Source organism: Apis laboriosa, unplaced genomic scaffold, assembly GCF_014066325.1.
Source record: "Apis laboriosa isolate Shangri-la unplaced genomic scaffold, ASM1406632v1 scaffold5_cov152, whole genome shotgun sequence".
Lineage (NCBI taxonomy): Eukaryota > Metazoa > Arthropoda > Insecta > Hymenoptera > Apidae > Apis > Apis laboriosa.
The window spans coordinates 2,848,792-2,876,223 of record NW_025223857.1 but is presented as its reverse complement, the minus strand read 5'-3'; the positions used below and the strand labels follow the sequence as shown (position 1 = coordinate 2,876,223).

General features: G+C 33.0%; 3 protein-coding genes and 1 long non-coding RNA gene across 11 annotated transcripts in view; 1 reads left to right on the top strand and 3 right to left on the bottom strand.

Moving 5' to 3' along the window:
* Nucleotides 1-14,818, top strand: part of LOC122717899 (fibrosin-1-like protein) — a 21,963-nt gene extending 7,145 nt beyond the window's left edge. Inside the window, exons 2-16 of one of the 5 annotated variants that reach the window (XM_043942407.1) lie at nt 8,442-8,627; nt 8,716-8,829; nt 8,993-9,028; nt 9,119-9,145; nt 9,216-9,276; nt 9,420-9,583; nt 9,659-10,030; nt 10,163-10,401; nt 10,476-10,589; nt 10,663-10,883; nt 11,032-11,258; nt 11,339-11,503; nt 11,593-11,872; nt 11,987-12,128; nt 12,198-14,818. In XM_043942407.1, coding sequence (XP_043798342.1) covers nt 8,442-8,627; nt 8,716-8,829; nt 8,993-9,028; nt 9,119-9,145; nt 9,216-9,276; nt 9,420-9,583; nt 9,659-10,030; nt 10,163-10,401; nt 10,476-10,589; nt 10,663-10,883; nt 11,032-11,258; nt 11,339-11,503; nt 11,593-11,872; nt 11,987-12,128; nt 12,198-13,215 — 3,366 coding nt within the window. In that variant the 3' untranslated portion in view covers nt 13,216-14,818. Of the gene's footprint in view, nt 1-8,441; nt 8,628-8,715; nt 8,830-8,992; nt 9,029-9,118; nt 9,146-9,215; nt 9,277-9,380; nt 9,584-9,658; nt 10,031-10,162; nt 10,402-10,475; nt 10,590-10,662; nt 10,884-11,031; nt 11,259-11,338; nt 11,504-11,592; nt 11,873-11,986; nt 12,129-12,197 lie in introns of all 5 variants that reach the window. The other 4 variants (XM_043942405.1, XM_043942408.1, XM_043942406.1 and 1 more) reach the window with 4 other exon arrangements.
* On the bottom strand, nt 6,281-8,121 carry LOC122717902. Its single transcript, XR_006347272.1, has 3 exons — nt 7,239-8,121; nt 6,944-7,151; nt 6,281-6,577 (listed from the first exon to the last, which is right to left on the bottom strand). It is a non-coding gene; the product is annotated as an uncharacterized LOC122717902 (long non-coding RNA).
* Nucleotides 14,819-15,109: 291 nt separating the features above from the next.
* LOC122717900 (RNA-binding protein with serine-rich domain 1-like) lies at nt 15,110-17,425 on the bottom strand. 4 transcript variants are annotated; one of them, XM_043942412.1, is made up of 6 exons: nt 17,408-17,425; nt 16,684-16,729; nt 16,461-16,589; nt 16,063-16,371; nt 15,738-15,985; nt 15,110-15,652 (listed from the first exon to the last, which is right to left on the bottom strand). In XM_043942412.1, the coding sequence occupies exons 2-6, from the start codon at nt 16,686-16,688 to the stop codon at nt 15,363-15,365; spliced, it is 981 nt and encodes a 326-aa protein (XP_043798347.1). In that variant the 5' UTR covers nt 16,689-16,729; nt 17,408-17,425; the 3' UTR covers nt 15,110-15,362. The 4 variants fall into 4 exon arrangements, with proteins under 4 accessions (XP_043798347.1, XP_043798346.1, XP_043798345.1 ...); XM_043942411.1 differs by having other exon boundaries at nt 17,363-17,417; XM_043942410.1 differs by lacking the exon at nt 17,408-17,425 and adding an exon at nt 16,955-17,094.
* Nucleotides 17,426-18,436: 1,011 nt separating this feature from the next.
* LOC122717831 (palmitoyltransferase ZDHHC5-B) lies at nt 18,437-25,096 on the bottom strand. The gene is made up of 9 exons (XM_043942274.1): nt 24,728-25,096; nt 24,481-24,602; nt 24,243-24,400; nt 24,006-24,178; nt 23,594-23,788; nt 23,357-23,501; nt 22,577-22,791; nt 22,319-22,492; nt 18,437-20,685 (listed from the first exon to the last, which is right to left on the bottom strand). The coding sequence occupies exons 1-9, from the start codon at nt 24,817-24,819 to the stop codon at nt 19,992-19,994; spliced, it is 1,968 nt and encodes a 655-aa protein (XP_043798209.1). The 5' UTR covers nt 24,820-25,096; the 3' UTR covers nt 18,437-19,991.
* Between the last annotated feature and the right edge of the window lie 2,336 nt (nt 25,097-27,432).

Below are 27,432 nucleotides of genomic sequence, written 5' to 3'. Positions count from 1 at the left end.
GAGAGAGAGAGAGAGAGAGAGAGAGAGAGAGAGAGAGAGAGAGAGAGAGAGAGAGAGCGTTCGACCTCTGCCGGGTGATTGTCCTTACCACAGATTCTTTCTTATCCGACGTGTTTTCTCTCTTCATTGGCCTCCGCCATCGGCATCGTCGTCTTCATCTTCGTCGATTCTGTCCTTACGAGTACGAGAGAAAGAGAGATGGGAGGAGAGGGGGAGGGTCAGGTCAAGAAGAGAGTGTGTCGACATGTGGCGAGATTATTATCGCATACGTAACACCATACCGTAATACTTAATTATCTTGTCCCGTACCGCGATCATTTAATTTATCTCCGCAAAAAAAAAAAAAAAAAGAAAGAAAGAAAAAAAGAAAAAAAAGTGTTCATTCTCCCGTCGAGTAATTAGTGACATATTCAATGATACACATTATCCGACGCGCATAAATGAAAAATGATCCACTCGGCCGATGATGATACGGCTCCGTTTCTGAAACGAATATATAGACTGGTTCTTCTCGTCTATCCTGTCTTGTTTCGTTGCATTGCTCTTAGTAATTTACCATTGCTGCTGGAATGAGTTGAAAACGGGATTCGTATTTCGAGACATTCACTCGAGAATGCACTGTATTTCTTGTAAGAATTTGAAAGCAAGTGTAATAATATATTTAAAGATAAGAAGAAAAAAAAATCTAAGAAAATTTTATTTAATTTTCGCGTTGCTGTTTTCAACTGATATATTGGTTGGGATGATAAAAAAATTGTTGTTGCAAATTGGTTAAAAACATCACTATATATAATACTTATATTAGGTATTATATATATATATATTTATTATATATTATTGTATTATTATTATATATTAGGTATTTATAAACTCGAAAATTAAAGAAGATACCTAAGAAAGGATTAAATCGTGTTGGTATTTGAGAGATATAATATCGAAGCTCTATCCGAATGATATAATCTCGGCATACGATCAATTAATTATTTTGAGCAGCGTATAATAAGCGGTGGCGCCTCGAAAGGTCGCCTGTTGTAACGCGCGCAACACAATCGGGTCGCACGATTGGTGTACGAGCGAGAAACAAAACGAGCACGATGCGAGTTCGTTTGTAAGTACGTGTGCGCGTCTGCTGCATCATTTAGTTGTAAATTCACCTAGACCGTTATATGGGGTAGCGCAAGCCGTCTCGTTCGTCTCGTTCACAAGAGACGGGAACGCGATGGGTTGAATGGAATCTGAAAATACACGACGCTTTTAAAAGGAGGACGTTTATTTATAATTGATTCGGCTAAAAACGTGCCGTTTACCGTATAGACTTGGTCAACGCAATCACGATTAATCTTTTTCTCTCTCTCTCTCGTGCTCTTTCCATGGACATATACGCTCTTCGCTCTCTATCTATCTCTCTTTCTATGAATAGTGATGCAGATCAAATTTGTCGTTACACGTCACGTTGTACGGCGGACATTAATTACGTTAGGGTAAACTCGTCGTGTTCAGAATCAACCGAGCGTATCCCACCATATGTATTACGATATTGGAGCGGACTGATTAGCGGGCCGCTCTATATGTATTGGCTCTTCCACACCCTTCTTCGTCTCCACACCCTTCTATATCGGTCTACTCTCACCCTCCGTCCATTGGTTGGAATTGTTGAAATCGTTGCCGCTCGATAATTAACGGCCACTTATGGATTTAGAGTGAGGTCAGTGTCACGTTGAGCTCGCTACGAGCTCGTTACGTAAGAACAGTCTTTTCACACGAGGGCACAATTGTACACACAGTGCGCATATACGTGTGTGCACACGCGTGTATATACACGCGCCTTTATGCGCCGAGCGTGTTCGGTTACAATGGAACAAGTTCATCGGTCGCCGTTGATTTCGTGATGATCTCATTATTTACAGTGATGAGCGGATGAAATTTATGCAAGCAAATTAATTTCTTTTTCTTTTCTTTTCTTTTTTTTTTTTTTTTTTTTTTTTTTCTTTCGCAACTTTTTGTTCGAAAGAAAAATATAAGGAATTAACTGTGTAATTGGAAATAATGAATTAATATGTTTACACGTGTATGATAATAATGACTGAGCAATATGTTGATTATCCCGATATATAATCGACGATTCTCGTATTTGAGATAGGAAAACGATATGTATCTATCGTGTTACTGTGTCTGGATTGAGGATGCTCTTTCCATCTACGTATTATACAACCTGCAACATACATTCATATATTATAATACGTGTATACGAGCTATTGTACTTGACCTTATTTTCGAGTTGCAACCCATTTTTGTGCTCTAATAATCCTTTGGACGGATTATTAGTTAATGTAATTTGCTTAATTGTAAGAATCGTTTACCAATAAATGATCTTTTTTTTTTTTTTTTTTTTTTACACATCATCAGTAACTTTAATATGACTCTTTAAGCGTTGATTTATAGAAATCATTCGCGTCATACATCGTTGCACACGTTGATGTTATTCCTTGAAAAAATAATTTTGAATTAAATACAGATTTAAATGGAATGATATTTTATTTGCCCATTGATAAAAAAGTAATTAAATAAATTTGAAAATTACTTACTTATATAACTTAATCGTTACCTTGTATCCAAAAGACTTTTTATTATTTATCAGATTATTATTTGATAAGCTCTTATAATTCTTTAATAACGAGCTTCCCAATTAAGAATTTTTTCAATTATTCAAAATAAAATAAATTAATCTTACAAAACACACATGCATATTAAATCAAATCAATATTCCATTCCTAAATGATTAATGTAGTAAGCGTGTAAAAAGTGATCACGTGATCATAGATAAATCGGGAAAGGAAAGAAAAACGCAACGCAAAAGAGAAGGAGAGAAAATTTGTAATAGTTGAATGAGCTGAATTCATTGCATCGGGGATATAATTTTGACTCGGATAGATATGGTTGGCATTCGACAGATTACCAAGGAGTTCTCTTAACCGTAGCGAGAGTGAGATCAGCAACGCCACGATACTCGATAAATCAGCTTGGCTGCCGGTGCCAACAGAGAATGCCTGAATTCTGGCCACGTGATCCGTCAACAGCGAAGTTGAACCGCTAATGTCGAGCTACCTCTCTTCTCGAATATATATTCACTACTGGTGAAAATCGACGGGCGAGTTTTGACGATGCGATTTGACCGCGACAGACAGATATCAACCAAGCGAAACTGACTCGCGACCTATTTTTTTCTTCTTCTTCTTTTTCTATCTCCATAGTCATTTCTCTCCTTTTCTCTCTTGCTTTTTTTGTCGCCTCATGCTCGCACAATTTTTTTTCTCGCGCACACGACCGCACAACGAAACCTTCGTTACCTTGACACTGTGCGAAAACAATTATACGTATTTCATACGTATACACGTGACGCTGGCAACGATAAGTTTTATCCGACGTTCCTTCTTTTTTTTTTTTTTTTTTTTTTTTTTTTTTAATCTTTTATTCTTTCTCCAGTTTTTCTCATATAGGAATGCCATTAACTCGTTTAATTTACGAAGCTCGCTCGTTTTAATCGAACGATAATGGTTATGGCGTATCGAGAAGGATAAACAAGAATCTTTGATCGAATTATGAAAATCGGTACGGGGAATAAATTGATTTTAATTCACGGTGGCAAAAAAAATGGCGTAAAAGTATATATAACAGAATTTCATTGGATCGTGGATGCGTTTCAGACTATTTCACGTCGCTCGATTTACAAGTAATTAATGAAACACTCGAAGGCAATATGTAATTCGTTCGATTAGCGACGAATATAATTTCTATCGCATACTGAATTACAGGATATACCACGATCCGTTATCAGCCGTCACGTAACGAGGCGGAATATTTTAATAATAAACAGGAAAATACTCGACTACGTATTTGCGTGTATTTTGCGTGCCTATATCGCTTTTTGGTAGATTTCAACATCAATACGAGACACGGCAAAACGGTAATGCTCTTAATTAAATAAAACATTATCCGGCATAGCGTGAAGATTTGCATTTACATTTTTATCTCGTTCGATTAGCTTGGTTCGTTTTCAGATACACGCTAGATAAATTAATTTCGGAATTCGCTTAAATTGCTCGTTAACCCGTGTACTGTTCATCCAATTGTAATTTGCAACACAAAATATCATATCACAGAATATATTTAATATTAATTATTTAATGTTAATTTTTATATTCACGTCTCTTTTTTTACGTTATCTTTTGCGCCAGTAATAAAATATTTTTTTGGAACGACGAAGAAAGCAATAATAAGATGTTGTAAGGAGTTGTATCGTTGTATGCTCGTGAATCGATACGGAAACGACAAAAGGGATGTGTATCGATGATGGTCGAAACACGGTCGTGCACCTGCACGGCGAATTGACCCAGTTCTTCTCGTTTATAATTTGAACACAGAGGAAGGCGAACGCTTTACTTTCAGATCCCTTGCTGTGTCTCGGATTAATCGGTTTTGTTGATCACGTTGGAATTGAATTAAAAACCTCAACGTGAAACGTAATCAATATCTGCAATTTCATACTTCGAGAAAAGGAAAGAAAAATATATGATTGAGTGGACGCGATTACACAGTTGCTTGACGTATAACTTGTTTGTCCTATATCTTGGTAATAAGTTTATTGGATGAAATTTTAAGAAAGGAACAAAAGGGGAAAGTATGAAAAGACGGTTAAGCAAGAATCGAAATGTAAAAAGTACGAATGAAAAACACTTCATAAAAAGAGTTTTCAATCGTTTCAAATTTTGTATTAATGATATTGAGAAAAGGAAATTAAAATAATTTTTTAAAAACAGTAATAACTTCTCATTAATTTAAAAAAAGTAATATCGATTATTTTTCTATTTTTTTTTTGTCTCGTTTCTTTTTTCAAGTTAAACTACAATTATTTTTATGCGGAAACGATAGTATTATCTACAATAAACGTTGCAAACAGTGGCGGAATAATGGCGGCACTTATTCCCAAATCATCTGAATTACACGTATACCTTGAAAACAGCGCGTAGAATGTGTCCATCAAATGGAAAAGACGGAGCTATGAAAATTGGCGAGAAATATTTACATCTGAAAATAATCTTACTTGCATGATCGAATGATGATCGTCTTAACCGTTGTATTTACATCTTTGTAAAAAGTTTTATTGCCTGATTCCTTTCCTCTCCCTTTTTTTTCTATTTGGATTATCATTTTTCTTTTTATTTTATTATTTTATTTTTACAAAAATACTTTATCGATTAATATGGATCAATTAAAATACCGGTTAAACATTTGCAATTTTTTTGTTTACACATTTAATATTTGCCTTATTCTTATTCGTATAAAAAATGTATCATTTATAATAAATTTATCTTGTAAGAATTAATCACACAAATGTCGATAACTCGTTTGTTAATCGACATTTTATATTTATTCATATTAATTTTTTAATACATCGTACATGTATCCAAAAACTTTAAAACAATTGTAGAAGAAATTTAAATCATATATATAAACATCTGAAAAGAAATTTTTTTGGCAAGTTTGTCTATATCTTATTTAATAATATTAAAAAATGAATTCATCTATTTTTATAATTTTTCTTTATAATATGCTGAAATAATCATTTCTATAATAGTATTAGTTTTTAAGAAATTATTATCCATTTTTGTTTTCAATTGTTTAATGCTGGTGGCATTAAAAAATTTATATGAAAACAAGACTTGAAGATGGTAACAGAAAATATAAACAATGCTGCCATGATACATGTTTACTTTCGGATAATTTTTGGACAACGGCCAGCATCGTTTCACGCTCAGCACGTCAATTTGGTACTGGCAAGCAGCCGAAATTTTCGTCAAACAGATGTCCGAATGACTGTTATTATCCGCTTGTTACAAACGAGAGCGGAGAATACTTAATCTCAGCGTTAGTAATGCCCGCCAAAAGAGAAACATTGTTGTCATATGTAAAAGCCAACTCTGATGTGTTAGATTGATTTGAAATTGTATTTCCCGCGCAAATATTTTATTGAAATTTAATATTTTATATTTTTTCAGTAAATAAATTATTTCATATAAATCTGAATCTTCTTTTTGTAAAGAAAAATCAATTTTTAAATCATATTTAAATTTTTTTTGTATTGATTAAAATAAATAATGACATTCTATTGATAATATAAAATTTGTATCATTTAAATTGATTTTGAATACACATTATGTCAAACTATTAAAATATTTTGAACTGTTTTTTTTTTATACATATTTTGAATATCTTGAATAGCTTGAATATGTTTTTATGTTTTTCTATTTGTCATTTGATAAATCAAAATGATATAATATAGAAGACGATCATTTAAAATCCACTAATTCAAATCGCATGTGCATATGAACTCGCACATTAACATTGCGATTGAATATATGCGAACTATAGTAGCTGAATTAGAGTTTGATCGTGTCAACACTGAACGAATAGATGTGGCAACGTTGTGCGAACGAGTTTAGTAGCCGGCTAGCCAAAGCATGGAGTAGCCGACCGGTGGAACGTCCGCATGTCCGGGAACGACCTTCTTTTACTCGTCCTGTGTCGGGGAATTCTGTCTCTTAGATTGCAAATAATTCTTTATTTTTTTTAAATTAAAAATTTGTTAGATATAAATTTAAAATGCAATATACATTTTTCTATTGTAAAAACAAAATATCAAAAAATAAAAAGTTTTAAATATTTTTTATATAAAATTTTTGAAAATTTTATCAAAAAAATTTTTCTGTCTATATAATTATATTAAATCATTTAATTAAAATTATTACAAAATAAATAATAATATATTGAATATTTGCAGAATTTTTAGATAAGCATGTAAAGCAATAAAGAGTTTAACATTTGATAGTAACAAACATTTTTTTCTCAACTAATGATACATTAAAAAATAAAAACATTTACATACCTATTATTTTTTAAATATATTCATAAGGCAAAAATTTATTAATTCACTTCAGCTGCAAGAAGCATGTAATCTAACCGCGGTACATGTCCTAGGGGGTTTCACTTCGCAGTTGGCACACGTGCGCAGGTAGAGTATGGCTTTTGCTAGGTGGTAGTTTTTTACACAGTGAGTTCTAGTGGCTTTTTCCCATCGTTTCTTTGGTAGCCAACTGTACCAGAGAGAGGAAGAAAGAGAATGAGAAAGAAAGCAAAATAGAGTAAGCGAATACACGGTTATTGAAAAAGGAAAGTAATACTTTAAGTTGAGAAAGAGAAGTCAGGGTTCAAGCTTCGTTCCTTCCAGCTGGCCTAGCACGGCAAAGGAGGCCTTGTCGCGCGGCTGCTCGTTCGGTCAATGTCTTCTCTTTCTTCCTCACTCTTCCTCTCTACCTTCCTCGTCGTTCCCCTCTCTTCTCTTTTCATCCCCCACTTTCTACTCGATTTCTCCCCCTCTCTTTTGCTCCCTTCACCAGTACCTCGCTCACTGCCTCTTTCATTCTCCCCACTATTCGTGTGCTGCATCGCGCACACGAGACATGGTGCTGCTTGTGAATCCTACTGTCATCTTTGCAAACGCCCGTCTGTCTTAAAGAGCTTAAATTCGGATAAAGTTGATCTAACACGAACGTATATCTGATAGATATTCTCTATTTCAAGAATAACGGAATCTGCGTTTATTACGATAACGGTATTTAGGTGCACATAGGGGAAACTGAGAGAAAAAAACCAGGAGGAGGGGGCAGAGCGCCACCCGTTCAGAAATGTGCACTGACATCGCGGTTTAAAGGCACCGACGGAAAGGCGTTCTCATACGGCTTTTTCTATTGTGCGCGTAGAAGTTTCTATCTTATGCTTCTTACACGAGCTTGATGATTCGCTGATATTTCTAGTGATAAAAAAATAAATTATCTAACTTATTTATATGCAAGTGTAAACCTGTGGCAAAAATCGTGACGTGTTTACCATACGTGTTGAATATAATTATTTGCTAGTTGATCAAACTTTATACGTGTTGAATATAAACGGATATTTCAACGGAATATACTAATATTCCAAGTTTATTAAGTACAATGAATGGTCACCAGGAATGAAATTTGATTATTTTAATTTCCGCCTGTGCAGTTAGCGATTGCACAAAGCTATCGTAAGAATTATATTACATTTATCACGATACCTGCTTGCAACAGCATCCTCAATTTCATGTAAATAAGGCCTGTTCTCTTAGAATGAACTCTTGCATTCTTAAAAATATATTTTTTAATCATTAAACTTATATTAAACTCTATATCATATTTCAATGTTTTCTATTTCTAAAAATAAATATTAAATTTTTGTCGAAAATAAAAAAAACTTAAAATTAAAAAATAAATTTTTTTAACAAATATAATAAATAAAATTTTTTTTATTTCTTATGTATTTCATCAAACAAAAATGTAATTTAAAATTTTTTATAATTTCAGAGTGCAATAAAGCTAGCTGGCAAAAATAATGTCAAAAAATTACATACATTACTATCAATAGTGGAAGAGAAACCAAAGGTGGATATAGGACAAAATAATAGACACAACGAGCATCACATCAAAAATCATTTCAAGCATAACCATTATACACACAATTCCATACTGACACCTTCTACGATAAACCAGGTAATTCTTTTAAAAATCATGTGTAATTAATATTTTTAATAAAAAAAAAAAGAAAATTATCCAATTTGGTTTTTTGTTTCTATCACAGGGCCTAGATGCAGGTACAAGTGACGATAGTGGTAGAGCATCTGAACAATTGCATGGCCCTGGTATACCTAGGGATTGCCAGGACGCAGACAGTTCCAGGGACCACCTCAGCGATGTAAGTATTATTTTGTATTATTGTATACATAAGTTGAACATACAATTATACAATCAAAGTTCATAATTTTATATAAGATTTTGCGATATTTATTTTTTATAATTGAATAAAATTATTATTTGAATCAATTCTCATCCTTGTGTAATTTTCATTGATTTTATAGGCTAGCAGTCATTGCAGTTCGGGTAAAGGTTATATCGTAAGTATTAAAAACATAAAATTTAAATTTTATTTCTAACTTGCTCAAGATTATCATAAAACTACTTTATTTTTTATTCTCTTATTATAGTGTGATAGTGAAGGAGAAGACGATAAGGTAAGTAATAATATCACAAAAAATATATAGTAAAAAGTAGAAAATCATTTAATAAAAATCATTATTTTAGGGCTCGGATGCTGAATCGATACTCTTTGAATCTTCTACCCCACCACCCCTTGCACGTAAATGTATGTAATATTTAAGCCAATAATATTTTTTTTTGTTAATTGTATTTTTTTTTTGTTGTTTTTTTAAGTATTCATGTGAAATCAACTCTTATCTTATATTGTAGACGAATTGCCATCATCTTCACCACACGTTTTGCCTCCAGCAAACGGAGCAGGAGGTTCACCTCCAGACACGGGTGGACAAATTTCAAATCCAGCAACGGATGCTCCGGCACCTATACCACCTCCTGTGCCTGCGTCTGCACCAGTTCCAACAGCGCCAAGTCCTCCCAGTCCTACTCTACCCCCTCACATATCCCAACCACCTGTAAGTAAATATTTGCTATTTACTATTTCTATAAATTTTACTATGAATAATAAACATCCGATTAAATATTTTCAGATGACTAGTCCATTGGCAGCAAATCCACGTGCAATAGCTCCGCAACAGCGGCCAGCTTCCCCTGCTCTGCCACCTCCTTCTTTGTCCCAACCTCATACTACAATACCTGCACTACATCCACCCAATGTACCCCTTGTTTCGTCAAGTCATACAACTAGTCCTGCAGTAGCCAGCTTAGGCGTTACCCCAGCGGCACCATCAAACGGAGCTACAACTACTAGCTATCCACCGTCGATACCCATGGCTGCTTATCCTCAAACTCAACCATCTTATCCACCTCTTTATACACCATATACTGCTTTAAATCACAGTCCATACCTTCCACCTGCAGTTCCATCTCCCTCCCATTCTGCTTCTTCACGAGCAGAAGTGGTAAGTTGTATATGCTACTACATAATATGGAGTTGAAAAATTTATTTGCATTTATACATAAATATTATTATGTATAAAAACATTTTGGTAATAGTTAAATTACATGCTAACCTTAATAATCTTCATTTTTAGAGAGGAAGTAGAGCTTCCCCATGTACTAATATAAGTAAACAACAACCTATAGGGAATAATACCACAAATCATAATACTCCTCTGAGCGCTGCCACTACGACATGTGTATCTACAATAACTAATACAGTTACTACAGCAAATACCATTGCTCACAGAGATATGGTAGCTTGTAGTTTAACTGGAAGAAACAATAATTCGCCTCGTGGGCATAGTCCGAATCGAGAAAGAGATAGTTATAGGTATAATCTTGTAATCATAAATATTTTTATTGTTTGTCGTAATAAAAGTTTTATAATAATGTTACTTATTATAGCAGTAATGTCAGTAGCCTAAGTCGAGGTAGCATAACGCCTGTAAGTGTGCCAAACACATCTTCTCCAGCCAATTCTAGTCTACCTGCATATACCAAACCACAAGGATGGATCGGGTATGAATAAAATCATAATTTGTTAAACAATTTCTTCATATTTTATTCATATATTTTCATATATAATTTACAGTAGCAGCACAACTTCACAATTGTCTCCAGCAACAGCAACGTCAGTTCCAAGGCCAACTCCTCCACCAGTACCACTTGGCATGCACACGTTTCCGCCGCCAATGTTTGCAGCACCCTTACCACCTCCTGTGTCTAGTTCCAGTCCACATACGTCACTGCCTTCATTACCACCGCCAACGACTAATCCTAATCCATTCTCTGCCGAGTCACTTTTTCAAACAAGTAAGTTTATAAACTATTTTTCAATTTTGTTTGGGATTCGAGTAACAGAGAGAGAGAGAGAGAGAGAGAGAGAGAGAGAGAGAGAGAGAGAGAGAGAGAAGAGGGTAGAATAAAAGTTCGAAACGAATGAGACACTAACCGAAACAAGGGGTGACTCATGTCGCAGGTCAGGCAGACCTGTTAAGGCGAGAGCTTGACAATAGATTCTTGGCATCCCAAGACAGAAACGTTGGAGTCGGAGTTGGCAATTTGGGTCCGCCCCCATATCTTAGGACAGAGATGCACCATCACCAACATCAGCACACTCATGTACATCAACATACTACACCTTTGCTTCCACCAACGGCAGCAACTACTTTATTTCCGCCTCCTATAGTACGTAATATATTTTATAATTTTTTTTTTTCGAATATAACGTTTATTATTATCGCACTTATGAATAATTATATTCTTAGTTCAAGGACATTCCGAAATTAGGAGGTGTTGAATCCCCATTTTTTCGTGGAAATCTAAATCTTTCTAGTTATTCTGGCTTTAATACTGGTCTCTTACATCCCGGAATTGGTCCACCTTCAACTCCTTTTGTACCTCCCAATCATTTAACGTCATTTGCACCAAAGGTAATTTTTATAAATTATAAATAAATATAAATTAAAATATTTTTATAAATTATCCAATATATTAAATATAATTTGTGTATTTAATGCAGAAAAGTGGAAAATGGAATGCAATGCATGTTCGCATTGCTTGGGAAATTTATCATCATCAACAAAAACAACAAGCGGAAGCAAAAGCAGGAAGTGTCGTTAATACTAAAACAGAACTCCTACGACCACCAGGTCATCTTTATGCAGCAGGTCCAGGAACTGGTCTCGGAATAGGAGCATCTCCTATGGCACCACCATTTCCTACTAATATACCACCGGCACATCCTGCACCACCTCCACCTCATCCAGTTGGTTTTCTATCTACACCAGCATCACATTTAGGTAATTTACCATTAAATCGTACATGTGAAATTATTAAGTTAGTGAAATTATTAGAAATACAATGATTATATTAATATTATATTGATTACATTAATATGTTAAAAATGATTTCAGGAACTGGAATGTCACCATTTGGAAGATATCCATCAACATTTGGTGCACCTAATCCGAATTTTCCTGGTCTTTCTAGTTTTCCTCCATCGAGAGAAATGCCACCATTAAGTGGATTGGGTTCTGTTCATGATCCATGGAGAGGGTATGTTTTTAAATATTTTTTTGTACAAAAAATATATAAATTATTTGTTTTTTCTTCTTTTCTTTTTAGGTTACAAAGAGCCTCTGCTGGCTTTCCACCAACCACAGCAGTATCATGGAGTCTAAAACCAGAACCACCTGCAATTGATAGACGAGCTGAACTTGAAGAACGAGAACGCGAGCGAGAACGCGAACGTGAGCGTGAGCGAGAACGTGAACGTGAACGCGAACGTGAACGAGAACGAGAACGCATAAGACGTGAGAAAGAAAGAGAAAGGGAAGAACAACGCGAAAGAGAGAGACGGGAACGTGAAAAAGAAGAAAAGAGAAAACAGCAGGAAGCTGCTGAACGAGAAAGGGAAAGAAGAGATAAGGAACGTAGAGAAATGGAAAGACGCGAAATGGAACGTGAAAGGTTACTTCATCAAAATCGACAACATGTAGTCGTTGGTCGGGAACGATCACCTCTAAGAAATGGATCAGCACCTATAGATGCTGGTGAAGTACGCGTTAAAGAAGAACCACGAAGTAAAGATGATGAAGTAGTAATGCTTCCAAGGCCACCAGGTCCTGGCCCTGGAGCAGCATCTGCAGCAACAGGACCTGGTCCGAGTCCACTGCCTGACACAAGATATCATCATCCTCATCCTCATTCATACCTTGCAAGGCATCCGCATAGTATGCCTGCACCGCATTCCATGCCACGAAGTATGCTCCCTGCCTTGAGTGCACATCCAATGCAACATTTTCCACCTCCATCCGCACCGACTGGTCAACCAGGAGGTCCTTGGCCTGGGGATCCTTTTAGGGATTATCGTTATGATCCTTTACAACAATTACGTTATAATCCATTAATGGCTGCTGCTGCATTCCGAGCAGAGGAAGAAGAAAGAGCTAAACTTTATGCTGGATATCCACCGCCACCTGTAAATTCTTTAAGAAGTAAGGATCCAAGTCCTGGTCCATTGAGTAATTTGCATATGCATCATAGAGCAGGACCTGGACCAGGGGTACCAACACGACAATTAGAGCCTGCTTTAATGCATGCGGATATACATAAAAAGGAGGATGCCTCCCAATCTCGATGATATATCCTCCCTACGTCCTCGGCTTCTGCAAGTGAACGCACTAAAGGGTCAGCATTCTGAGCATTTGCGTAAAGTATCCAGGCCCCGGTGCTAATATTTTGCTAATGGAGAAGAGGCGTTATTTAAAAAAAATTGTACATAGATTATTAATATTTATAGTTATCGAAAAAGTGCGAAAAAACGAAAAACGTAAGACACTTAAAAATAACAAATACACGCTCTAGTAATAAGATCGTTAAAAAATGCCTTGTTTCGTGATCATAAGATTCCGTCTGATTACATGACGGAAGTTAAAGGACGAATCATCGATATAAATAAATCAAGGCATTTGTTTAAATAACGTGGTCACAAAAAAAAAAAGAAAACAAATAATAATGACGTTATGTGATTCTCTAAAAGTTTCGGGGATCTAACTGTTTATAGCGATATAAACTAATCATTACGATAATTATGCGTACAGTTTAAAAAAAAGTATCGTGTGTAATATTATAGATATTGTAGAATGCGAGACGACGCTACATAAAAAAAGAAATCCAAGTTAAGAGCAAATTTAAACGGATCTCTACCATTACTCAAAAATTATTTAATTATTTATTTATTGCGACGTATAAACGAATCTCTATTACTGACGTACGAATATGACCGTAAAATAAGTTGCCCTAATTTAATCGATATAATATGAAAAAAACTAACTTTTCCTTTTCTTTATAGAGATTAATTTGTAGGAATATTAGTAAAATGACATACCGAGAGGGCAAAAGAACAGATATCTTTGGCTTTTGGCAGCACAAGCTTGCTTTTTCTTTTTTTTTTTTTTTTTTTTTTTTGCACGCAAATTAGAATTGCACTCTGGTGCTTTCCTGTGATATAAAATGTAAGATTATTTAAAAAATTGCAATTGTTTTCCATCATATTTGTAAAAAAAAATAATATAAATTATAAATCAATTTTTTTTATGAATTATAAATTTATGAATAAAGCAGGGATTTGTTTACTACAATACATTTTTCAATAAAATAAAACAAAAAAAAAAATTCTTATTTGTTGAGAAATTATGAAGAAACAAATATAAAAGCAGTTTGTCCGTGCCAAAGTGCTTAAATCAAAAATTAATATTATGTAAAGATATTGCAATTTCTGATTTTGTACCTATCGAAATTGAAAAAAAAAAAAATGTTTTGTATCCTTGTTTCATCGTCCTCTCAATTTATCAGCCATATACGTCGTTATGTTAGAGAGAACTAATTTGAGATCTCTCTTGAAAAGAAAAGAAAAAAAAGTAAAATATTCGTGCCATGGACCAGGCTAAATTCGAAAATCCTGGTGCCTTCAAAAATATACTTACTTCTGTCAAGTAATCAGGCTCTTTAAATTGTTTCGTTTATACTGTAAAGTCATCTTAAAAAATGTATATTATTATATAATTAACGACCATATGCAATTTAAAAATTGTAGATATTTTTCATCGATACAAGATTGCAATGTGATGCAATGATTCTGTTCTTGTAGATATCGCGAAGTATAAAAGAGGATTTTGTGTGAATAGGTTTTTTCTAAAATTGATTCTTTGTAAAAGGGTCTAATAATCATAGTTTCTATCAAATCTGTCGTTTCTAGTACTTCTACCAAGCCTGAAACATTTTACAATTCATAAAGACCTCAGAAAAAAATGTCAATCATTTATAAATAGACACTGCCACTATATTTCATGACAAATTTTTAATTATTTGTATTTCTCTAAATAATTATGCTTACATTACATACTTATTAGTAAATAATATTTCTTCTGAAGTCTTCATGCCTTATATTTAATACGATCATGTGACAATGTTTAAGAATACATATTTTTCATCCGGGGTCATCAGCCTTCAGGTACCAATTAATAGCAATATACTTATCACGTGTGAAATTGATATATTTCAAAAGCAGAACTTGCAGATCACGAACGGTGTTTTAATCATCGACAAAAACGTGAATTGTCATAAACACCGTTGTGAACAAGTGTATTAAATTTTTGAGTGCATACACTTCCCTGTCAATATGATCGAATGAATCGGTAAAAATTGCTTAATATATTAAGACGACCAACCAGGATGAACTGAGTTTGGTCAAATTCAGTTCTTATTTTATATGTACAAAAAAAGTTGCTATCGAGAACTGCTTGAGCTTGATCTCGTGTAGCGACGATGCCGATGTCGTGGATTATTTGGGGGACTTCGCGATCGAGTTCTTGGTCTACGTCTTGGTGGCCGTGGGCTTCTACGACGATTAATTGGTGGCGAACGTCTACGATAACGAGGAGGAGTATTTCTACCACCACCACCCCATCGTGGGGGTGCTCTTCTTCCCATTAAAGGTGACATTCTCCGCATCGGTAATGGTCGTGGTTTTGGTAATAATACTGGGGCAGCAGTAATTTCTTGGCCATCTATCTGTCCTGTAAATATCGTAAAATAATTGTTAAATGACGTCGATATCTGTTAAGACAATAAGTGAAAAGAGTTTCGAAATTTTATATTTACCACCATCCATATGTTTCATTGCATTTTCAGCTTCATCTGCTGTTTCAAATTCCACATAGGCAAACCCTCGTCCTTGATTTGGATGAAGCTTATCCATTGCAAAATCGACCATTTTTATCTGACCATATGTAGAAAAAATTTCCATAATGTGTTCCTTAGTAACATTACGGGTTAGATGTCCAATATGTATTTTTGTTGGTCTAGGAATTGGTGATCTTTCCCTACGTTTTCTACGTGGTGAAGGTGATCTATATGAAAAATCAAATGAAATAAAAAAAAATTACAAATGGAACTATTGTTCACATCATTTGATTAATATTTTTACCTAGAGCGTCCTTTGGGTTTTGGTTTATCAATTACAGAATTACTACTCTTCTTTTTATCTTTTTCTCTATCTCTATCTCTGTCCCTGTCTCTATCTCTTTCTCTTTCTCTTTCTTTTTCTCTTTCTTTTTCTTTATTATCATGTCTACGTGAAGCATCAACACTTTTGCTTCTACTTCGTTTTCTCCCTCTGTCTCTAGAGCTTCCAGAAGAACTTGCTGAACTAGTAGAAGTAGTACTAGATGTAGAGCTTGATCTGGAACTACTTCCACTACTTGTAGATGATGATCCTGAGCTACTATCTGAGGAACTGTAATATATGAATAATAGAAACAAAATGTAGATATAATTTTTCCTTTAATTTTTAGTATTACGAACTAAAGATATTTATTTTCTTACCTACTGCCACTACTAGATGTAGAGCCAGCCCGCTTTTTTCTATCTCTTTCTCTACCTCTTTCCCTCTTATTTTCTTTATCAGTGACTTCGGTGTCGCTTTTACCCGTACTATCTTTACGACTGCGTGCCCTATGTTCACATGAAAACACCCGGTAATAACGAGGTTACAATTCAATGAGAAAAACAAGACCAAAACAATTAAAAAATAATACACATTACTTACATCATAGTATGGTATAAATCTTCAGGTTATAGGCGTGGTTTCGTTCCTATAAACGACAGAAAACTTTGTTGAACGCCGTGCAAACGCCAATAATGGCGGACGGTGCCGCTAAAAGATCGTCGCCTTTTCACAGAACGCGTTCTCACTATTAATTACGTATTAAACGATATTGCGTGCAAACAATATATGACACCAACAATTAAGAACTTTATTTTATCAACGAATCATAATGGAATAATATACAAAGTTTATGAACTATACACAAAATTACCAATAAAATAACGCGGCGCTGGTGTCGTTATTCCCGCCGGGTTGCGACCATATCACCTGAAAATCCTACATAAACCTATGAAAATCTGACCATACCATAAAACGTCCATTTTAGAAGATATTAAAGTAATCGCAAGATAAACTACTCGACTATTTTTTGTTTTAATATTATTTTTTCATTATAATTATATTGTATCATAATAAACATAACGACTAATATAAAAATTATTAGTATTACTTAAATTATTAAATTATTTTAAGATCATAAAATAATTGTAGTTTTTTTTATAGGCTTAAAAAATGATTTTTAATTTATATTTTACTTATATTATACTGATATATATTTGTATACTTAAACTAAAAATATGCATGCAAACTATACATTTCATAATTAATAAATTTTACTTACTTCAAAAACATGATTTTTTGGAACTAAAAAAATTATTAAAGTTACCTATTTTTAACATTTTATAACTTGCATCCACGTGTAGATTTCAATCACCATTCATAAATTTAAAAGGCTATTTATAATCTTCTTTATGAACACTTTATAGTGTGCCGCGCTTTTCAAATTTGTATTTTAATAGAATTCCATATTTAATCTCTTATATTAAAAATATATCAATCTAATAAAAAATTAAAAGAAAGATTTTCTAGTTAATCAGAGTACAATTAGCTTATATTTCATGAGTTTTATTTTTGTAGATTGCTGCAGCGATACGTAAGTACCGAAATGTATATGTATGTACATTTAAGTGATAATAACGAATTTAATATTTATGTACAAGTACACCAAATTATAAATACTAAACATTCGTCACATCTTACACATAATCCCCTAAAGCAATCCATTTTAATGTTGTACCGATTCTTCGTTTATTTTTATTTATTTTTTTTTTAAAGTGCTTTTTATATAAATACTACGTAATCAGAGTGAAATATGGAAAATCGTACGTATGTTTATTTGTTTTGGCACAGCTCATTGTAAAGAAAAATAAAAATATATATAACTCGAAAAAAATAAGAAATAATTAATAAATCGCGTTTTATCAGTAGCGCCAACATTGGAAGAAATGTTTCTAATAATCTGTTGTATATCCACTGTTTCTGTTATCAAGAATATCAGATATTGAAAAAATGTCCTTTTAGTTTGGAAATATTCGATGTTTGATAAGCCTTTTAGCTGAACGATATGTGCTATTTGACAATAATAATTCGATTATCAATTTATCGCAAGGTAACTGGGCACGCAATATTTCACGATTACCTTACGAATATACAGCTCGCAATTATTCATTAAGCCTGCATAATTGGTAATGTTGGTCTCGCATACAAGTACATAATACAGAAATCGACATGCAATTTTTTTAAAAGCGGGATATATTACAAACTTAACAATAGCAGTAGATATACCAATAAATTTATGCAATATATATATATTACAAAATTGTATTCTCCTTATTCTTGTTAACAAAATCCATTATTCATGTTTAGTATTTTTTTATTCTATTATCGAGTACTTAGATCATCCATCATTGTAAACATTTGAAACATGCCATTTGCTTTCTCATCTAAATATTTTAAATATTCTCCTGGTATACATCCATTCGTCCATCCATGCTTTTTCTTTTAACATTCACACAGTTTTCTTTCATATATTCTTTTTAACTATTTTTCTTTTTTTTTTTATTTCATAAAAATTAATTGATCATATTAGTGGTCACATCGATAAAATCATCATTTATAACAAACAAATGAAATTATTAATCATTAAAGTCTTATATTTGTTTTATTATTTACGTATAAATATTGTTAAATATGTATATTAAAAATTTGCTACACATTTCATTTTACACGATTATTTTACACAGAATTTGTTATTCTATCCCGATAATGACTTAAATCGATTAAGTAACGTTTTATTAACTGGACACGAACTCTTCTTGCATCAATAAAGGTAGGACATTATACTAACAAGTTCGATTTTTATCCCGTTTGTCGCTCTACTTTCATTTGTATGATTTATTGTACGAAACAAAAAACGAACACGATTGTAGGTAAAAATAGAGCTTAGAAATACGCAAAAATAATTCCTATATTTTTTGTTATTTGTCTAATCATATATTTTGATAAGTAAAGAAGAAAAACAAAAGGAACGAAAATTAATTGATATTTAATTTTTAGAATTGAGTCATATCGTCACGGTATAAAAATCTAATTTGACTTTATACTTTATACTAAAAAATATAATTGTATATGTTGCTAAACGAAACAAAAGTTGATCATTAGCAATTATTGTTGCTTAGCAATTATTATTAAATGTTTGGAATTATTACTTCGTTGACGGTTTTGTGACTTGATTTTTTCAATTATCATCGATCCAAGCGCTTCTTCTTGTGGATAAATAAACACATTTTATCTCATATACATATTAAATCGAATACTTTTTAAACAATAATTAAACCAACAAATTTTGCTAATAACGTGACACAACAGTCTTATATTACGATAGACTCGATGTTGAACTTAATATTTTTATTGATTTGATGTTCGTTTGAGTTCAACATGAAATATGGAACTTAATGTGTTTTCCATTGTAAATTACAATGAAAATCATAAATACCAATTTTTTTTTGCCAGAAAATTTTTGTCTATCGATTATCATTTCACTGAATATATTTTAATATTGTTCATGATACGCATTGTACACTGAGGGTATCACTAATAATATGGATGAATGATGACTGCGTTTAACGTCTTTGTTCCCTTTAGGAAAATAATTGGCCTTGTTCCACATTATTTCGATGAATGTAGAGTATGATAAATATGAATTAACATTTGGGCCGGAAAAGTTTTATAATATCCCGACCTAATATCATTTGACGTAGACTGTTTAGCTGCTTCGATACGAAGATTCAGACGGATATCTCGTAAGCGGCGTATATTCTTTCCTCTTTGGAACAGGAGACGCGCAATGACGGTAATTCTTGTACAATCTCCGTCCAACTACAGGATGGTGCGGAGACCGTAAAGGTGGGCTATACAGATATCTCATAGTTCATATCGTAAACACTAGCGCGATCAGGTGTTGGAGTTGTGGGCCGTTGTGATCTGTTATCATTAGGCGCTGATACCATCTCCATAGAATCCGTCATTTCCAAAGCTCTAACGAAAGACATTGGTCTACGTCGAGTATCGCTCGATGTTGGAGTAGTTGGCGTTGCCATTGTGGCTTTTCGCTTCACTTGTGGCGATTGATGCGGTGGGAAGACTGGTACTCCACCCCTCATTGCAGGATGATATGCCGCTCTAGGAGCATTAGCGTACAATTGTTGCGTAGGACTTGTTGGATTAGAACGGTAATAATCGTATGATGGTGGAGGTCTTTGCGAGGGCGACTGATGTGTCGTTGCATTTGTCGTTCCACTTGGAACAGGATAGCTGCCTGGAGAATTATCTTTCCACATATAGACACCACGTTGAGGTGAACCCGCTAATTCTCGAATATTGTCGACAGTATTATTAGTTCTTGAGTACGAATGATCCGTACCTTGACGAACAAGCTCACTTTCTGACAAGAAACGCCGCTGCGGACTGTAACCAGTTACGACAGCACCACTAGCAGCACCAATACCAGTATTATTTCCTTGCTGTACATCATAATAAGTTGGTGCGTCGTTTACTCCTATAAAATCTGGCCGACGAACCTGCGTCGGTGTACCTGGATTTGATCTGTAACAGAGATAAAATATTTTGACCTCTGTGCTTATAAATTTCGTGCTTGATAATTGAATACTTGACAAATGCACAATAATACAGTGAACCAAGATGAATATGCGAGTGCTGAGCATTGTAGCCATACAAATACGGCTCTGGCGAGACATAGAGGAAAGAGAGAGAACAGCGCATCATTCCTATTATAAAAATTAGCATCTATCCAAGAAAAAGTAAAACGTAGCGAATCTAGGATATACATGTGTGGACATTTACTTGCGTGTTGATTAACTGATACATCTATATTGATATTTGTACACAAGATGTTTCACCAGTTCTATCTATCTTAAATATTTCTATTACTTCAAATAAACATTGTTTATAGAGATTATATAATTGCATAAAATATAATAACAACAATGTATAATAACAATTTTTTTCAAGATACATAAAAAATTTACAAATCAATTTTATTTTCTCTAAATAAATATCTAATTTTTTACAAATAAATTTATAAAATAATAAATTTTGAATATAAAAGTATTATATCCATTCTATAATTATTCTTCATATTTTATATATTTCACATATATTATTTTTTTGCCTAATTTTTTGAAAAATAAAAATTGATTTTTTAAATTTCTTTTATTATTTTCTAAATAAAAATTATCATTATGTTTTTCTTGTACTTATACAATTTTTATTCATATATTATTATTCATATATTATTTGAAATAATAAAATATTTAAAGTGGATAAAATTAGTGAGACACATGTACATTTAGACTGAAGTATGCGTTTTTCTTAAATATACATATATATATACATATATATTAATATAATGAGAATAATAATAATAATAATATATGTATATATAAAGAAAGATATATATGTAAGGAATATACGCAAGAAAGCATAACTTTAAACTACGATATGTCCTCGTAGGATGAAGTTCGTGTTTACCTGCAGTAGGTCGCAACATGATGGTAGAAAGCAGCTCCTTGCAGTTACCACCCCCTGCAGTGGGACACAAACTTATCTATATACCATATATCTTGTAATAATGTACATGCAGAGAAACTAATTCTCTACGATATTATTGTGATCTACAACGCGCAACATTTCTTTTTTGTCACGTTCCTTCGTCATTCAGAAGGTGAGAATACTGACAAAAAGGTGAGAGAATAAAGGAAGAAAGAATAAGAGCAAGAGTGAGGTGTTCATAGTGAAGGATAGGGATTTGAAGTAAACAGGCTTCACATCATATTGAGAGGTAGCAAACAGGACATTGAAAAAGGAGATTGTTCGATTTATATTGGTAGCGTGCTCAAGAAATGCAATGTAAACTATTACTAAATGGCGCTTCCCTCTTATTCTCTACAACGAGATAAATTTTTGTGCAATGTGAAAACGCCGCGACATAAATTAAGAAAAAAAAAAAAAAAAAAAAGAAAAATATTCATCTAAAAGTTGAATACTCCAAAAATATTTTATGTATCCACGGAATAAAATAAATATTAAGTAATATTTATATTATAAAAGATTGTATTACATACGATATATATTTGCACATATTTTTCTTTCTTTCGAAATAGGTTTAATTTGGATTTATAATTGTTCTATTTGAAAACAATAGATAAGCATAGTATACCTGCGAATTGGACTGGAAATGGCAAGTGGAGTTGGTACTCCAATAGCTTTAATCCGTTGTGTTGTTGGACTAGCACCCCCCTGACCTTGGCTTCTTTGAGAAGCTGTAGCTGGTGACCCACTTGCTTCTGGCGATAATGGATCGGGCGTATGGCTTCGGGAGCCATTCATTCCCCTATAGGTATTGATAATATACCTTATGTATATTAGAAAAAAAATTAGCAAACGATATATCATTTGCTGTCATTTTTTATTTTACCTTGGCCTTGGATGAGGGCTGCCTCTAGTGTGATGCATTGGATGGCGATGTTGCGATGGTGGAGGATGCCTGGGAGATTCATTATTCTCCACAGGCGGCAGGAAGAAATTGCTTTTAGAACCATGTCTTTGTACTGGCGGCGTAGGTTCACAATCCGCAGACTGTGACGCAGTAGGTTCCATGTCTGTATCTGATCCGTCTCGTCCAGGAGACAACTGGAAACAATAATCAAATTGATACTATCTTCATTATAATAAAAAATTAATGTATCTTACTAAATTATTATAGCACGCTTTTGTACAATAATAACGCACATTTCTTAGAAATATAGACGTTCAACCAGGATGGGTAAGGAACAGGGAACTGAACAGAAAATAACTGCATCTTTCCAACGTTGTAAATAAGATATTACTGAGAGGAAGAATCGTCGCTTGAAATGCTTGAACTCTAAAGAAAGAAACTCGGAATTAACGAATAAATGTTTAAAAACTTTAAAAATCGTGCAATCGTCTTTTTAAACATGTTAAGATACGCACTACATCTACAATTTGCAATGTATAACTTATTGAAGCTTCGAAGCGCGGAAAAGAATATAGCACGAACCTGAAAGATTAAGTAAAGCAGAGTGAATTATGTATCTATAATAAAACTACATACAACTCGTCAAACATCAAAAAAGCGTTAAAATCACATGCTAGAAAGGAAGAGCTATTTATACTTGTAAAATCTTCTTGTATGTAGTATGTCAGAAATGTCAAGCAAAGTTGCACTAGCTCTTACCTTATTGTAAGCATTTGAACTGGCATTTCTAACACCATTGCTGCTATCCATGTAGGTTTTTACCTGGTTCTCACTGCCTATAGTCGATATCTCAGATGTAGAAACTCCACGCCGTTTTCCTGAATATTTTTCAGGTTTAATCAAACTGAAATAATATAAATTTATAATTATTTTTTTGTTATATTTAAATTTAAATTATGATTAACATTATTGTATATTTACATATATTAATATTACCTGGGATATTGTGGTCCAAATTGCGTATAACAGCAATTGTGTAAGCAACCATGAGAAAAAGGATTGTAGCCTCCATTAAATTTACCCGTTACCTGTTCATTTGTTGTACGTCCTCGAGAAACAAGTACTACATGAAAACCAGTCAATCCAAAAATTGGAATGAATAAAAGTATAACCACTCCCATGAGTACAAGTCTATTTTATATTTAAGGATATTTTATATTATAAGATATAAGATTATAAATATCATAATAAAAATATATATTATTCAAGATAAAAGCTGTATGAATTTTCACAATATTTGCAGCTTAAATGAATGATGGCCGAGCATTCAATATATTAAATCTTACGTTAAATAAATTATATTATTTTGCAATGCAATTGCAAATATCAATTCAGGAAAAAAGGATACGCAACAATAGTGTCCACTTCACCTAATTGTTGTTTACGTTCCAATACAAAATATAGGCAAAGTCCAAATATACTGAGCATATGAAAACTAAGTGATAGGAGGAAGAAAAAAAAGAATCTGTAATTCCTCCTACCAATACAATTGTTTACCCATGGGCAGTGATGATCAAATGTCTGAAAATATTAAAAAAGAATTAAATTTAAAAAAATAATCACTCAAAATAAATTTAATACATACCTCAATACAATGATTACACACACTACAATGTGAACAACGTGGAGGTCTATAGAATTTGCATGTGACACACCATTTCATGCGAACTGTAATACCATTGATTTCTACATTTTTATATAATGGAGCATGGAAATCATCTTCTCTATCCTCGTCAGGAGGTGCTTAAAAAAATAAAATTATACTTTTTCAACAACTATCACAAGTTTATTTGATGATTCTTTGATTTTATGTATGAACATACCTTTTGGAATAACACCTGGATCCATAAATGTTGCTAGTGTAAAATTTGCCAAAACAAAAAAGGTAATGACTCCTTGAAGAGCAGGTACCCATGTTCCCCATCGAAACACGTAATATTGGCATCTATAAGATTCAAAAAATATATGACGAACACACATTTTGATAAATTGGCACAATCTTGAAAATGAAAACAGGAGCGCAAACATTGCAACCACTCACGAGAAGACAGACATGTGTACGAAACTTACGGAAAACAGAAGAAGAGTGTCGTAGTGCTGAGTAGAGCTGTCCAGGCAAACGTAGCTGGTAGATACCTTGTCTTCACATCGCATTTCGGCATTCTGTACACTCCACTTCGTGGTCGACAATTAACGAATTATTAATGGGTAAGATTTCTGCTACCAGAAAACATGGCCGCGTCCATCGGCGCTACTTATTTGCAAGTTGTGCGATCCGTATTTAGCACGGATTTCCATTTCCACTATGCCTATACATTCGTGGCATCTTAATAATTGTTCTGTCTATTACTCGCGCGTCACTTCAGCAAAAACATCCGTAATGTGATTAATATTTAAGCGCTTCTGCATACACGATCCGCGAACACACTACCTTGCTGACATACATATATATTATGTATATATATTGTGCACAGATAGTGAGCCGTGCCCCCTGTAACACGAGTGTTCCACAATACGATCCACTGAGACCTTGTGGTTCGCTTTCATAATTTTCCTTTCTTATAGAATTGCACTCATAGTTTAATGATGCTTAATAATATCGTTGCATGCGATACTTCCAAAGTCTTGAAATTTTGAATTTTGTGTTTATCGACAGAAAGTATTAATAGTTTTTACAAAAAAACTTCTTTACCGACGCGATCTTTCTTTATTGAAGTGATGAAAGTGACTCTTGAATCAAGTGATTCAAATTCTTCTCAATCATTTCTTTTATTTCTTTATTTAATAAATATGATTTGTGTTGGAAATAAGTATAATTTTATTTTGTAAAATAAATTTTAAATTGTAGAATGTTTGAATATATTACATTTCTCATTTTTTTTAGAAAGAATAATATGCAATTAAAGTTTGTATAATCATAAAAATCGTATAAAAAAAATCGAATAGCCGATTATATCGAAGAATCAGCTTATAATTTTCTATATAAGCTTCTATTTTCTACATAAAAAAAAAAACATGAAAATATTTGTTTAAAATTTATAATAACCAATAAAAAACTGAAGTAGAAGAAACGTTGCGATGATGCTATATTAGGAAATATGGCAAGAGGCCAACCAGATGGCAAATTATAAATTAAAGAAAGGAATCTCATCAATAGAAATTATTTCAAATCAATAAGGTGTTCCATAATATATTTTCATTTAATATAAATTCGATACAATCGTTCGATACAATTTTTACTAATTTGTATTATCATTTAATCAATGTATTATCATTAAAGAATGATATATCATATTTACATAACATATTTTTAGAAAATTGGAATATATTACTAATATTATTAATAATATTTATATCATTTATGTTATGCATTTGAGAATTAGAATAAAATTATGTCATATATAAAAGAATATTAATATATTAAAGCTTAAAATCGACGTTACTACGTAATAATTATTTATAACAAATGTGAAATTCAAAATAAATTTATATTTTTTCCAATCTCTATTATCTAATACGCTTCAAAATTTTTAGTAATTATATTTATGGTTATATGTTTCAATATTGCTTACATTTTCTTTAATTATTTTTGTTTTCTAAACTTCGTATTAATTAGAAAAAATTAAAAAATTAAAACTTCTCCATATAAGAATTCTTCATTATTTTCAAATAAATTTCATTATTTCATAGAAATTCTTTTAAAAATATTAATTCAAATATATATAATACACAAAATAATCTATTTTCTTTGTTATTTTTGTAATCTCTATCGCATTATTCTTTCAGAAATCCAACAACATCCAATAAAAAAAACGATAATCCTCAGATAAACTTTAAACTCTGAGACCAAAATGATCCGTAATGATGGTTCAACATATTGATACGCTATATTGAAAGTTTTATATAATAATTTCAAATAGAGACTGATCTACGCCACGAGTAAAAATGGAAGAGATGTTATTATTAGGGGAATTTATTTTTCTTAAGAGGTAATTTTGAGATGGTGGATCACCGAGGGCGGTATCCGCATGCCTCTTTAACGAGTCGGTTTCCGACTACGGCCTCTTGCCAACGATGATTTTCAGAACTTGGCACCCAAACGTAATTGCTTTTGCACGCTCGAAACGCCGTTGTCACTCCTCAGTGAGCATTGATGAGAGTAGCGCGTGGTGAATGTTATCTATAACCACGGCAACCACGACGATGATGGTTACGATGATGCTCTGGCACCGAAAATATTTCTAATGAGACAAATTTACACATAACGTATCTGTTGGCTGATTTTCATGCGTGCCCCTCCATCCATTTTAAAACGATTGAATGAAAACTAGTACAAATATTTTACATTCCACTGTCATACAAAGCGAAAATCTTGTATACGCGTGTCTATCACGGCTAATTGATCACCTGATATTATTTATAGCCACCGATTATATATTTCTTCGAGGTTAACAATTTCTCTGCATTCTGTTTCAAACTGTTTCATTCTCAATTTCAAATTGTTGCTCCACTTTTGTTGAAATAAAATGATGGAAATCTTAACTCTCCGGGATAAAATAATTATTACGTAATCGACGATAATTTGTCCGCGAAAAAACGATAAAACGAAAAACAGATTTACTGTTTCGATTCATTTTATAATTTATAATTGGATGCATGCAATTTTATTGATATTTTATTGAATACTACACACGTATCACTTTGATTTCATTTCAATATTTAACGATTAGAAAGTCAGACACAAATTTTAGAAACATCTTTCTTGTAAATTAGAA

Coding starts and splice junctions, on each gene's coding strand:
- LOC122717900 (XM_043942412.1), bottom strand. Junction 16,372..16,460: donor ACATCTAGTAGTGGCAGTAG/GTAAGAAAATAA, acceptor CATATATTACAG/TTCCTCAGATAGTAGCTCAG. Junction 15,986..16,062: donor AAACCCAAAGGACGCTCTAG/GTAAAAATATTA, acceptor TTTTTCATATAG/ATCACCTTCACCACGTAGAA.
- LOC122717831 (XM_043942274.1), bottom strand. CDS start 24,819: ATGCCGAAATGCGATGTGAAGACAAGGTATCTACCAGCTACGTTTGCC. Junction 24,603..24,727: donor ACACTCTTCTTCTGTTTTCC/GTAAGTTTCGTA, acceptor TGAATCTTATAG/ATGCCAATATTACGTGTTTC. Junction 24,401..24,480: donor TCCAGGTGTTATTCCAAAAG/GTATGTTCATAC, acceptor TATTTTTTTAAG/CACCTCCTGACGAGGATAGA.